The 14,151-nt window shown below is 43.9% G+C and overlaps 1 protein-coding gene and 1 long non-coding RNA gene across 2 annotated transcripts in view; both read right to left on the bottom strand.

The window, feature by feature from the left end:
- Window positions 1–1,134: 1,134 nt before the first annotated feature.
- On the bottom strand, window positions 1,135–3,203 carry LOC117775344. Its single transcript, XR_004616249.1, has 2 exons — window positions 2,881–3,203; window positions 1,135–2,849 (listed from the first exon to the last, which is right to left on the bottom strand). It is a non-coding gene; the product is annotated as an uncharacterized LOC117775344 (long non-coding RNA).
- A 2,076-nt stretch (window positions 3,204–5,279) lies between these two features.
- LOC117775577 (sodium/calcium exchanger 1-like) overlaps window positions 5,280–14,151 on the bottom strand; it is a 37,441-nt gene continuing 28,569 nt past the window's right edge. Inside the window, exons 5-8 of the mRNA XM_034608879.1 lie at window positions 11,453–11,638; window positions 10,969–11,058; window positions 6,302–6,405; window positions 5,280–6,098 (exon numbers count right to left, since the gene is read on the bottom strand). Coding sequence (XP_034464770.1) covers window positions 5,826–6,098; window positions 6,302–6,405; window positions 10,969–11,058; window positions 11,453–11,638 — 653 coding nt within the window. The 3' untranslated portion in view covers window positions 5,280–5,825. The remainder of the gene's footprint in view (window positions 6,099–6,301; window positions 6,406–10,968; window positions 11,059–11,452; window positions 11,639–14,151) is intronic.

Genomic DNA, 14,151 nt, shown 5'->3' with positions numbered 1-14,151 from the left:
TTTCCTTTAAATAAATATGTAGAAGTAACTCTCTACGGTCAGATGGCCATGTAGTCCACCTCACTTTTAACACTGTACAGTATATACACAATATTCATCATCATCATTATTATCTCCTTAATGACAAAATAACCTTTAGATGTACATACAGTATTCCTCGCCCTCTCTCTGAGAATACAGCCACGGTATTTGAAGTAGCAAGCAGTGTCTATTATTATTTTTTTGTACAAATAACCCATGCAACTCCCCTATAGAATATTTATTTAAGATATATAACTCCTTAAAGATCTCATCTCTCAATCAATAACAGCAGATATTGCCTTTTTACCAAAAATAACCCTTAATTAATTAGTCATGTGCAAGTTACTCGAAACGAGAAGACGTCACTGCCTTCGTTTAAATTAAAAACAAACCGTCGTTAAGCTCTACGTACATAAAGAAACAAAAAACAGAATAAAAGCCTGAATCTGTACAACATTCAAACCATTTTTTTTGTCAACTCCAGGGGGAATGGGATACGATTCTCTATAACTATATACAGACATGTTATCATTCATGCACAGTATCAACAAGTAGCACATCGACATTCCAAAATATGGAAAACATGGCAGAGGGAGGGCAAAAAGGGGGAGGGGCATCTGGGAGGAGAAAGACGGAACAAAAAGGATTTGCTGCCCGTTTGGTTAATGTGGCAGCGGAGAAAGACGGGTTAGAGACACAGAGGGACAGATAGACACCATAACAATACACATGCTGGGCAGGAGGAGTCCATTTCTGTCTCACTGACCCAGAAATCAATGTATGGCTGTAACTTCATTTTTTTTTTTGTCTTTAAATTTTTATCTTCTTCCTCCTCGTCTTCCTTCTTCCTCTCTTCATCATCCTCCTTTTTTACTTTAAGGGTAGAGAATAGCTCCGGTAATGTTTTCTCTTTTTCTTTTTCCCCAACAGTACGTTAAATGCTGACGCGGCGCTCGGCTCGCACCGGCGTCAGTCCTTCCTTTAGTCCGTTAGTCTGTTGGGAGTCGGTCGGTCAAGAAGCGAACGAGGCAACGAACGAATCATCAATCTTTACATCAGAAGCAACGTCGCTAATGGTACACAACTGATTCAACACCATTGTATTTTTTTTTCTTACATCAGGTACAACATTATTATTGTGAGTCCAAAAAAACAACAAAATCTCTGTTGCTGTTAACACCAGAAGCAACTTTTGTTAAGGAAACAACGCAGCAGCCGTTTCACGCAAAGCGAAAAGAACCAGTGCTTTTCCTTCATTTGAAACCCCGCCCACTTCGTCAAAACCCCACCAAAGAAGAATCAGATCAAACACTACTGCGATCTACAGCTTGTTCTCCTACTCCTCGCTTGGTCTTAGTGTAAAACCGTATGTACAGCGATGGCCTGTCTGACCGCTGAGCCGTCCCAACCAAGGTAGGAAGCTAAGTCGAAGTGCATTTGCAATTCCTTTCCTCGGCGAGTTAGAAAAAACAAACGTTGCAATTGTGACAAACTTCCCAACTTGGTACGAACACTTTGAACGGCTAACCTGTCATTAGCGCCGCGTAAGACTAGCCTTTGAGTCAAGGTAGAGAGAGGTGGTGCAACAAAGCTGGCGTAGCGAAAGAGCTAACTCCCATAACTGAAAAAGAAAAGTTAGCTTCTTGAAAATTTATGCAGCAAACTAGCTCGATGCTAACAACTATGTTACTGCGAAGCTTTTTACTTCCTCCACAAGTTCACTCTGACGAATTAGGCAGCAGGCGATTTTAAGTAAATCCAACATGATTTAGTTATATTTAAGATAATAAATTGTTAGAGTTACTCAAAAAGTGATGCAATCTGCTTCTACATTATTTCTTTTTTTTTTTTGCGCAAGCTAGCATTAACTTTTTACAGTGTATAAACCTTCAGCCCCATGCCAGTGAAGAGACAAATGCATACAAATTTAAATAGAAAGGTTCTAGTTAGCGCTTAAACAATATCAAGGCGTCTGTTTGTCTCCTTTCAGAGTGGTAATGAAGTATGAATAATATTTGGTGTTTTAAGAAAGTTCCACTGGTTATAAAACCCTTCACAGGTCGGACTGCAAATATTAAGATTGTGATAGAAAGATTTCCCTTTGGCAAAACAGGGGTAAACTGCCACTCCAAGGCCTTCACATGAGAACAGCTACTCTAACGGAGAGCCACACGTTGTGCAGTGTTTGGCAAATGCAAGCAATCGGACATCTCACTTATTCTTCAGTTTTCGGCTGCCAAAGGGTCATTTCATTCTGGAGTTCCTCCACAAACGCTCGACATTTGCAGCATTTAGAAAGTTTTCGTTGGAATTTGTGAGATCGGCCACATTTCAAATTTATTTGATGTTTCTGCTGGGACACTGACATTTTTTATCCGGTCGTCCTGGAGTGGTTCTCGAGTCCCAAGTGCACGATTTGGTGCGACAGAATTTAAAGTTATCTTCCTCTTCAAGATACTCGGGATTTGCCAAACTCGTCCAATCCAGGGCTCTGCTCAGCTCTACTCTCTCACAGGGGTTGAAAGCTGTCTGTGGATCGAGCCCAGACTACTTACTCTACAGATGACATTTAAAACACTACTTATTATATAATACATCAAGTAAAAAAACACAACATCAGCAGGAAAATTCTGGCCAATTCAGATGCATACAGTGTAGTGCCATTTAAACTATGGACTTTTCGAATGCCTACATATACAGTAAGGTTTGTGAACATTGAGATTTAGGTATTTTGGCTGAACGAGTAAAGTAGTTAACAGTCTGGAGCGTGAACTCTCTGATAGTCGCTGTAGGCTTGAAGATTTAAGTTCTGCACGTGATTCAGGAGACTTGAAACTTTTCATTTGTGCAAAAAAACACAAACTTTGGATGTATTTCTTTGCCAGTGACTCGGAGCCTGTGATAATGACAGTTGATTACGTTTGCACTGAAATGTGGTTGATTTGGAAAGTTAAATATTCTGGTGTTGCCAGTGTTCCAGTATTGATTCATGTTTCCTAGCTCGTCTAGTGTTTCGGCAAATTGGTTTTCAAAAGTACCCGGCTGTTGCGTGAGATCATGTTTGGTATCTTTTGTCTTAAAACAGAACTCTGAGTATTTTCAAGTTGCCTTTCAAACCATCCCCACATTAATCGGGCTGGAAGAACGCCCCTGTCCCATCATGCACAAACCTTTCGTAACATCCCAGCTCAAACGTCAGTTCGAAGAGGGCGTAGAAACAGAGCTAGTTGTTAAAACCTCAAATGAATAACTTACACTACAGGGAACTCATCTTAGAACCTGTGTGGGCCTGTATTATAAAGTGAGTTACACTTTAGTTAACTTTTCACCAGCGTAGATCACCTTGGCTACACGACGAATTAGCATCAGCTTAAGGCTCATTTATGCTACTTTTACGTAAGAAGAGATAAGCGTCTGTTTTAAACAAGGTCCCGTCGCTGCCCACACTCGAGGGCATAGTGCAGAATCTAGATGTTCTCACTACAAGGAACCTTCTGAACAACTGAAGAAGTATCTCCCTCACGTCTCGCTTCAACTATGGACTACACTGCCCCCCCATGGTTTCCTGTAGTACTGCTGTTTGGTCTGTATCCGTAAGCTTTCAGAAGATGTGTGTTAAATGAATGGATAGGACGGATAGCAGGCTCTATCTGCTTCTGTATCTGATGTTGTGCATAAATGAGCCTTTAAACTACACCATAAAAAGTCAAGACACTTTCATACGAACTTGCTCAAAGCTGGATAAAGAGCCAGATATCACGAGAGCCCAACGTACAGTGGATGAACTCACTTCGTAAGACAGGTCACAGAGGGCGGGTGTGTACGAGTGGTTGTCAAACCTCTGAGTTTATAAAAAGAGATAAATAAAGACTAGATGTACCCCATGTTACTGTCGGTACCTTATCGGTTAGTCAAACTACCTCCACACCAACAGCCAATACTTCGTTGGTTTCCAGGGCCTGTATATAAAGGTAGTGGAGGCCGCCTGGGGGAAACCATAGCAGGTGTAATTTGGAATAAGGCTTATTGCGATTTATAAGCAGACTTTGTAATCAACTGGGAAATTCTCCCATCAGAAGCTGTGTCTGCGGCTCTGATATTTGTGTAACTCTGGATACTTGGCCGGTCGATGTCTGCACTAAATGAAGCTGTGTTACTTATTTTATCGTCTTGTTTTTTTTTGTAGATTTTTCTCTTAAAGCCGCACTGAAGCAAATTCCTACCAACTAAGCGAGTGATGTATGAGGTCGGGGGAATACAAATCCCTGTGAAATAGCCCACCGAGGCTCGATCTGTACGAAGAATCATAAATCAGGGATCAGGAAAAGGGATTAGTGGTTGTTTCTTACAAAGCCCTTGAGGATTTTGATTGGTCCACTGACCAGCCAGCGGGAGGTGGTTAAGACACACTGGGATAATGACCGAAGCTGTCGAGTGAACCAATAGAAAATCGGCATCAACGTGAGAGAAACGATGACAAGAGGCAGCTACAACAAGGATGACGTTTCACTGAGGGCGGTACTTAACGTTAAAAAGTCTATTGCAATGTTACGATGGACAATGATGGTGGCGATCTCCTTGGTGGAAAACCAGGTAACAGAGTTCCACAGTTTAAAAAAAAACAAAACACGTAATATTAACCTAGATATTTATGCAATGATAATAGCTTCTCTAACAGTTTTAAACGGTAGAGCGGCCATTTTGTGTCCTCAGACGCGGCCTTATTAAAGGTAAAAGCACACTAACCCCTTCTCGATTAAAATTAGACCTTAAATCAGTTACACCTACAGTACGAAGCAACGGAAAAGGGCCCGTTCAGGAGCGCATGGCGGAACCGAGACATTCAGATGGAAAGTCGTGGAGCTGCGGTGTACGTCCAGCTCTTATTTACATCTCTAACCTCAGTGATGTTCGCTTCTTCGAATGTGCCCCCCCCCCCCCACAAAGCATTACTCAGCGTTTCTTGAGGCGAGAGCCAGAAAGAACCTCGAATACGAAAAGCACGTCTCATGCTGAGACAGCGAAAAACGAGGAGTTTTTTTTTTTCATCACAGTACTTCACCATCTTCCCACGACACACACAAGCACAGAAACACACAGTCACACAGCAGCACGCTCACAGTTTGTTGTCGTTAAACAGTTATGGCAATATGTCCGTCCTCTTCTGATTGTGTTTTCAGTTTGGTCTGGTCATGCATGTACACACTGATGCAGTCTCCTCTCACTGCAGCGGGATGCGGGAGCTGCACAGCTCCCGTGACAGAGGATGAACGCCGTTGTTGAAGCCACGCCTCCCGGGAGCCGCGCCGGTGCGTCAGTACGTTGGTAATTCTTCTCGCTCCTCGTTTTATTAAGACTTGTTTCGATTTCAGTACGTTGAACCAGCTGTGTGTTTATTTCTGTGTTTGTGACTTTGCGGATTCGTTTCTCGAACAGGGGCAGGTTCAAGACAGCTTGATTGGTTTGGATTTATAGGTTGAGACAAAACATGTATTCCTTAGTTTATTCATTTTCCAACAATTTTTCCATCTTCTGAGCCATTTCTCTTGATCCCACGATTCTCCTGTCTGCTGTCATCCTTCAATGTCTCCATACTCCTTCAGATTCTGCTATAAGATGCTTTAATGCGTCCTCCATTCCTTCATCTGTACATCCATCCATTCATCCCTCATTCAATCTATTGCGTAAAGGGGGGGGAGTGATAGATCTATGAGACAGTCTTGATTTGCAAATCCATCCCTTCACCCACCTCCCCTTGGCTTCTCCTTCCATGTTCTCCTTTCCTTCGTCGTCTCCTTGTCATCTTAGAAGCCCGTGATGTGACAGTAGGCCTCCAGTGAGGAGAAGAGGATGTAGAGGAGCCACAGGCTGACGAACAGCATGGTGGTCAGGACCTTCGCAGTCCGAGGCCCGCCCAACTCGCCACCGATCTCCGGCTTCCGTCGGTACATCAGTGTGCCGACGGCGACAAAGGCAAAGATGGTGAAGAGGGTGACGGAGAAGGCCAGCCTGCCGGGGTCCACCCTGAACTCCTCCCCATTGCTTTGGTGGTAGATGGCTGCGATGGACCACGCCACCTGTGGAGCATCAACAGAATACAAGTGAGTAATGAGACATTGGTACAACGGGACGTGTCGTCCATCTTCATATGCAGTCACTGCCTCAATCACAGAATTCATACACCAACATGTTTATACACATGAGAGTTATTACTTCTATGGAAGACAAGCCACCGTGTGTTTACACCGGTCAGTGGATCAGTGGACGAGCTGCTACTCACCCCGATGCCCAGGAACACGTTGACAGCATTCGAGCCCGTCACATTACCGATGGAGGCGTCTGCGTACTGATCCTGGATCGCAGCGACCTTACTGGCAAAGGTATCTGAGTGAACAGAGGGAGATCAGAACATCAATTCAACTCATTGAACTCCACGGATCAAAAGGTCATATGAACATTATCAGCAGCATCACTGTCTTTTTTCAAGTCAGAATATTTTTATGTTTTAGATTTAGATCATAAAATAATTTCTGAATCCAACAGAGAGGAAAGGGATGATTGTTTAAGTGACTTTTAAAAGGTTGAAGTAATAAAAGATGTTTTACAGCAGACTGTGGCTCAAAGAAAACAAACTGAGCTCGACACGAACCAGTCGATCAGTTCTTTGTGTTCGAACCCGACCGGATGCACCTGATGTGAGAAGCAGCTTTTCTCACGCATGGTTATTAAAAAACCAGCTGAGCCAAAGAGATCGACCAGAACCCAAATATCATCTCAACGTTTTGTCCGAACACGGTGTCTCCGTCTCCACTGTCTCAGTTTCTGCTTTTATTTTTTGAGATGCATTGTGATCTTTGAAGAGAATAACGAAAGTCAGTAATCAATTAAGTTTTACATTATATTACTTTAGTAGTAATATACATGTTGGCATGTTCAGGACAATAATGTCTCTAATACAGCGCGCACCTCTAAAGCGGAGGCTTAAGTCCACAGGTTCGATTCCGAGCCCTGTGGTGCGTATCTTCCCTAATTCTCTCTGCTCATTTTATTATTATTCTCAACAAAGGCAAAATTATCCTAAAAAAATGTCTCTAAAAGAAAATGAATCCCTTGACTTTGCTGAGACGTTGACCTTTCTCCTGAGCCAACATTAGTCCAGATTCTTATTAAGAACCTGTCCGAACCACTTAGTTGATGACAAGAGGAATAAGACATCTGGACTCTGGGGACAACTTGGCCTTTCTGCCTCTGCCACCATCAGTCCAAACTCTTCTTATATTACTGTCATTTAACTCATTTAACTCATTTAACTCATTTAATCTCATCTGACCATGAACGTAAACTGTTATTCTGTGTAGATTGAGAGTTACTGACTGAAAGTAGAAACAGATTCACTCTTGTTGACCTCTAGAACTCGGCATGCTGACATCTACAGTTACGTGGAACCATAGCTGGACTGAAGGATGCGCTTCATAAATGCAGAACCCTTAGAACCAGTAATACACAACACTGTGCAAATCCTGTTTTCCACATTCAGATTGAAAACCTTAAATTAGAAACCACGATCTTTAATCCTGTTTCAGAGATCCGTCGCTGGCAGCCAGCACGGGACAGATTTGGTCCGAGATCAGTTACTTTACGAGGCTGAATCTCAGTCTGCAGGGGCAAACAAATCTTGGCCTGACAACTAATCAGCATTGTGCTACTTTAGGCCCCAAATTTCCCTCGGTTTCATGTCTGCCAAACTGCAGCCGCTCCAAAGGGATGCTCCTCCGGACCGAGCTGAAAGGAGCTTTGGACTCCGAGCCAAGTCCCAACAATGGGCTCTTCGCTGAGAGCACAATGGGCAGTTAGTCCTCTTTCTCCCTCGCTAACGTTCTGGCCGTCCATTCGTCATTAGTGATTTCTGTCCTCCTGCCTTTAGCTGTCGGATGCAGCTAAAGGAGATAAAAACCTGGAGCGGAGGAGAATGGGAGGTGGAGGAGCTTTGTTGAAGTGGAGGCCGATCTGGCCGTGGAAAAGAGGACAAGGAGGAGGAGAGAGAGGACGGACGAGGCAAAGTGCCAACAAGTCCCGAAAAGATAAATCTCCCCAAACACCTTAAAGCCCCGAGGAGCCGCCTGCTGGGCTTAACTGGGTGTGTAGACTCTGTTTGTGTGTCTGTTTGTGTGAGGGAGTGATGCAAAGTCCTGTGTGTGTGTGTGTGTGTGCATCAATTAGTCTTTGAGAGCTTGTGTGCCTGATTGAGTGGGTTAATGCATGGTTGCTTGTGTGTGTGTGTGTGTGTGTGTGTGTGTGTGGAACAGGTTCCACTCCGCAGCTCCTTCTGTGAATGTCAGCCTCCCTCGAGAGTTTACTGCCCTTTTCCTCTGCCTCACTGTCAATCACTCTCTCTCTCTCTCTCTCTCTCTCTCTCTCTCTCTCTCTCTCCCTCCCTCTCTCTCTCTCTGTCTCTCTCTCTCTCTCTCTCTCTCTCTGTCTGTCTCTCTGTCTCTCTCTCTCTCTCTCTCTCTCTCTCTCTCTCTCTCCCTCCCTCGCTCTCTATCTCTCTCTCTCTCTCTCTCTCTCTCTCTCTCTCTCTCTCTCTCTCTCTCTCTCTCCTACTCTCTCCATCCTGTCGTCTCTTGCTTGACCTGCTGTGCATCATTGATGGAAATCGGACCATCCTTCTACATGTGAGGATCTTTGTTTTTGTGAGAAAACCGGCGACTTGTGGCCTTTAGCTCTTGTGACACCAACATGTCGGTCAGAGGGCAAATATTCAGCAGATCCTACAATATAGTTACAAATGATATTGATAGATAGGGATTTATGTTGGTGAAAAGAAAAACTATAGTCACCAGAATCTGAGGAAGGTTTAATCAAAACTTATTAACCTTCCAAATCCAAAAATCTGATAGTTAATGAATACTCTGATAATGATTGAGTTGAATGATTATTTAGATTATGGATCAATCCGACCAATGATGTCTTGATCTAGTGTTCCAGCAAATGTTGGACATCAGTCCTTGATAAATACCTTGATACCTAAACGTCTTGTCCTGCCTCCTGCTGCTCTGGAAACGTCCCTGTTGTCCTGAAACCTCCTGATCCACTGTTTTTCTATCTCTGCCTGTCTCGAGTGGATTTTGTCTTTGTTTGTTCTTTTGTTTGCAGCGACTGAATAAAGATGAATTGTTTGCGACTTGGTATCTGTGTATCTGACTCGTGCATTTGAGTTCTCCAGATCCTGGGTGGTTGAATTCTAAAGTCTAAATGTATTTATTGATCTTCCCTTGTCGATACCAGTCCCACTTTAAATACACTTTGAGTGATGCAGCTCCGATCTTCTAGCTGAAGTTTCCCGAGCTCTACCCCTGTTGTTTTCTTCCCATTCCCTCGCGCCTGTGCGTGTGCGTGTGCGTTCACCAGGGTAACTGTGATAAACGAGGTTAATCATCACGGAACCACAGCTCAGGATGGGTTTTATTAACCGTAATAACCACAGAACTGGAGGTGGGACTCTTTGTGTGAGTGTGTGGGCCACGGGAGGTTGTGTTAATAAGGCTGAGAGCCTCTGAAAGGCCGAAGCACTTTGTTTCCATTCGGCAGCTGCACACATTGTGGTTGTGAGTCTGTGTGTGTGCGTGTGTGTGTGTGTGAGCATCTTTCTGTGTTCCGCTGGAGTCTGACATGACAAACAGCCCTATGGTAATAACACCCGGTGGCCACAGTATAGATGTGTGTGTGTGTGTGTGTGTGTGTGTGTGTGTGTGTGTGTGTGTGTGTGTGTGTGTGTGTGTGTGTGTGTGTGTGTGTGTGTACACCTATGTATGTTGAGCTTTGAGTCGTACACGTAGAGTATGTGTGTATATGTATATATATGTGTGTGAGTCAGGAGACTGGGGCCAAGGTTAAAACCCATTTAAGCAGCTGAGGATGATTCATGCTGCTGTCTGCGGAGCTGCTTCCTCCAACAGGCTCCTACATATACAAACACACTGCACGGACTGAAAACCACTGGTTCTGTGTAATATCTGAATCTAACCGAGGGGCCAGAGGATGCTCACTGAAAACAGGAGTCACTGTGAAATGCATCTATTTCTTCCATCTGCTGTGTAGGTTTGACTTCGCCTCCACTAAACTGCAGTTAAGTGATTATTACACCCAAAGCAGATTTAGAATATTATCATGACACAAGAGATCTGATGATCAAGTCCAAGAAATTGTAATTGAAAGATTAGAAATGAACCATAATAACCGTACAATCTCAAAAGAGCTTATTTGATCGATTTCCTAGATAATAAAAACCACACTAATCTTTATCTGTATGGGGATTTTCTTAATAAAGTTATGATGAAAGCAGATGTATAAAGTCTAATCTCAGCTCTCAGTAATTGGGCTGCTTGGTCACCTTTTGACGCGTCTCACCTGCAGCCTGTGATATCGTGCGTCACTAGTTTCTACACAGATATTTCATCCTTTCAGTTTTGAACATATTTCACTTTAGTTCTTTTCTGCAACTTGGCCGCTGCCACAAAATGTTCAGTAAAAGTTTACTGGCTAAAGAGAGTTTACATTTAGTTTAACTTTCCTTCTTTTTCCTTTTTACATTATAAACCACGGCTGATTTGTTTCATTTGACTGTTTTTTAGAAGAACACTAACTTTAGAGAGCATTTTATAAACAGTGAGTCAGCTTAGACACTGTAGAAAAGAAATGAGGCGAATAAAGCTTCTAAAAACCGAAGCAAAGAATTGGAAATGTCAGAGTATGAACCCTGAAGGGATCATTGAGTAACGCACATTTATTTCTAAATTGAACACCTCTGTGTGTTTCCTGCTCATAAGGGCCTTTTGGAGAGAGACAGGTCTTCGATTGAAGCTGGCAGAACGCAGCAGGATATTTAAGATAAAGCTGAATTATCAGATGTATCTGAACATGTAGTGTTTGTGCTCACACACTTACCTGGTACAGAGGTTCCCAAGGCAACAAAGACGACAGCTGTGACGGAGTCCTTCAGGCCGACTGTGCAGCCGAAATGAGAAGCAAGGTCCCCTGGAGCAAAAGAACAGGAAGGAACGTGAGCGCTAAAAGATTTTACAAATGAAAAACATGTTGTACAAACTCACGTCTTGAGTTTCTAACGTTTTTACAACATCTAAATAATTCTGTAACGACCTCCAGAGAGGAGGTTATGTTTTCACCCCTGTCCAAACAGACTACTGCGCTGGAAGGATGAGGTTCAGTTTGGTTTGTTTCTCTTTCTTTAACATTGTAAGATAAGGAACTTTACATCATTTTCCTAAAACAATTCATGGATCGGACTCGTACAGGGGACTGATATTTATGAGTGTAATTTGGTACGGATCTCAGTAAAAGAGTTCCACTAAGCGCTCGTCTCAGATGTGACTGTTGTGGTCTTTAAAGTGAACTGGTGAACTGGTCGTACCAATGAGGCCGGTGAGCAGGCCGATCATGCATATGGACACGACGAAACAGGCCCAGCCGTTCCAGTAGTCTGTGGGCGGGACGAAGGCGAACAGAACCTTCCAGAACACGGTGAGGAAGTGCATGACGTAGTCGAAACATGACGGCAGCTTCTCCTCCCCGCACTCGTCGTCGTCATCGTCCTCACCTGCGGGTTGGAAGAGGAGTTAAAGGTTAAAGGTGGAGTTCTGCCCGAGCAGCTGTTTAATCTACCGTTGATTTGACCAAATCAGCTCCAGCCTCCCGGGAAAGAGGAGCTGATGGTGGCAGCTGATGTTTCTGTCCACGACCGACCAGAGACGCTTGAAGTGCAAATGATCAAAGGACTGTGACTCCTTCTTTCACTCCAGCAGGAGGATTGGAAGTAGAAGTCCAGGGACAGAAATGTCCCGTGTAGACATTTACACAGAGATAAAAACACTCTCTTTGACAGACAGTGTGTGTGTGTGTGTGTGTGTGTGTGTGTGTGTGTGTGTGTGTGTGCGTAATGTCAGTATCAAAGTGTAATCACAGCCTCAGGACGTGGACAACAGCCAACAACGTCCTGTTTGGGTTTGTTGTGTATGTGCATGTGTGTTTGTGTGTTGATTCTCGTATGTCTACAGAACACGGGGGAATAGTTGAATCATGAATTTCAAATGACTTTTTTCACTCAGTGAAAGTGCAACACACACACCACAGATAAACACACACACAGACACACACACACACATCATTAGCATTCCCTGCGCTCCTGTGCTCGGCTGTGGTTCTGCTCTGATTCTAAATGAGTTCAGTGAACGAGTGAAGGAGATCACCTGCACCGCGCTGACTGGCTGGAAACCAGTGAGAGCCCTGATCTCTGATTGACTTCCCCCAGCGTCTGACCTCGTGAGAACAGGCGATGCATTCTAATCCCACACTGACCCACCAGGCACCTGCACTGGGAACTGAGCCTCGTTTGAAGAACCTCCTTCAACCAGCACAACTGTTTATCTTCCTGAAGCCGCGGCCGTGCTTGATGGATCGGTCGCCAACTGTGAAGACAATATTACACCTCTCCCTTTTGGGCTCGAGGCGACTCTGTGAATTCTTTCTCTAAACGTTAGGCCGCTGAGAAATACACAACTCTCCCGGAAAAAAGGCGAAGAAGAAGAAGAGGAACTGCAAACAGGACGGTTTGGGCTCCGGCTTGTTTCCTCCAAGAGCAACTTTTTTGTCTTGTCAAACCATTTGCTGTTGTTTTTCCGTAGTTTCTTGCAGAATCGCTCGTCTTTGCCAGTAGCCTCTGTGATCTGCCTCCAGCAGCCATCTGACAACCTCCAGGCTCCTTCACTGATGAGGCACCACAAGAAGGGACGGAGATTCTGGCGCTTGTCAGGACGGCAAGCGATGACTCGGCTTGAAGCGGGTCTACGGGTCTGCGGGCGTCCAAAGACCAGTTTGTGTCTTCCTTTATCTTTAGGTTTTATATTAAAGCACCGCCAGTAAAGACATTCATCTTTATTCACTGGATAACTTTCCGAAAAAGAATTTCACCCTCAACAATTTTAGTGTGAAGAAATTGAAAATGTAGAAACTGGAACTTAAATAACCAAACTGAGACTCTCTCTCTCTCTCGAGCATCCTTCAGTTTCCCAGATGGACAAATTACAGTCTTTTGAAATATGTCCTTTCTGGGATGGAATACAGTCGAGATCACAGACAGGATAATAACACATCAGCAGAAAGGCCAGTTGAACAGTTGAGTCGTCCTCGATTTATAACCAGGATGCTTAGAGACACTTTGCTGACCTTCTGTTGTAAGTAGAAACGTTACTGACTTGATATTTCAGTCATGAAATATCAAGTCATGAACCACGGCCAAGATTTTGTCTCGTGCAATTACTGGACGTTAGCATGAGTTAACACAAAAATGAATGTGCTGCAGTAAGTGAACGCTTGGAACGGATCAGATCATCAACTTGAAATGAACAGAAGAAGAAGTGCAGAGAGCAGGGGTTACACACACACAGACACACACACACACGCACACACACAAACACACACTTGTAAAACAAGAGCCTCTACCTGCATTATGTCACTTTTTTACTTCCCTCCCACACAGTCTGCCAGACTCATCCCTTCTTCTCTATCTCTCTTCTTCATGCCTTCATGCCTCTCTCTCTCTCTCTCTCTCTCTGTCTCTCTCTGTCTCTCTCTGTCTCTCTCTCTGTCTCTCTCTGTCTCTCTCTCTCTCTCTCTCTCTCTCTCTCTCTCTCTCTCTCTCTCTCTCCCTCCTCTTTGCCGTCCGTCGGTCGTAACATTGATAAAGTGGTTCTCCAGAAGTCATTTATTACTTCTCTCCCTTTTCATATTGGGTCTTATTTTGCTGATGTGGCTTTTATGCAACTGAATATTCTCCGAGACCTTTCATGCTTCGTCCCTTTAAATCGTCCTCATCCCTCTAAAACCTTCTGTCACTTTCTAAATGCCATTGTCAGTGTCATCCCTTTATTCTCTCTCTCTGTGTGTGTGTGTGTGTGTGTGTGTGTGTGTGTGTGTGTGTGTGTGTGTGTGTGTGAGAGAGAAATATTCTAGTTTGTATTTATTTGCTAATAATAAACGTTTCTCATCTGTCAGCTGCTAACATGTTTTTCCATTGAGAGGCACGACAATGTGACCTCCTCTCACAGAAACATC

The sequence above is a fragment of the Hippoglossus hippoglossus genome, chromosome 15 (genome assembly GCF_009819705.1).
Source record: "Hippoglossus hippoglossus isolate fHipHip1 chromosome 15, fHipHip1.pri, whole genome shotgun sequence".
Lineage (NCBI taxonomy): Eukaryota > Metazoa > Chordata > Actinopteri > Pleuronectiformes > Pleuronectidae > Hippoglossus > Hippoglossus hippoglossus.
The sequence above is the reverse complement of the archived record's forward strand: the minus strand, read 5'-3'. Positions and strand labels throughout refer to the sequence as shown.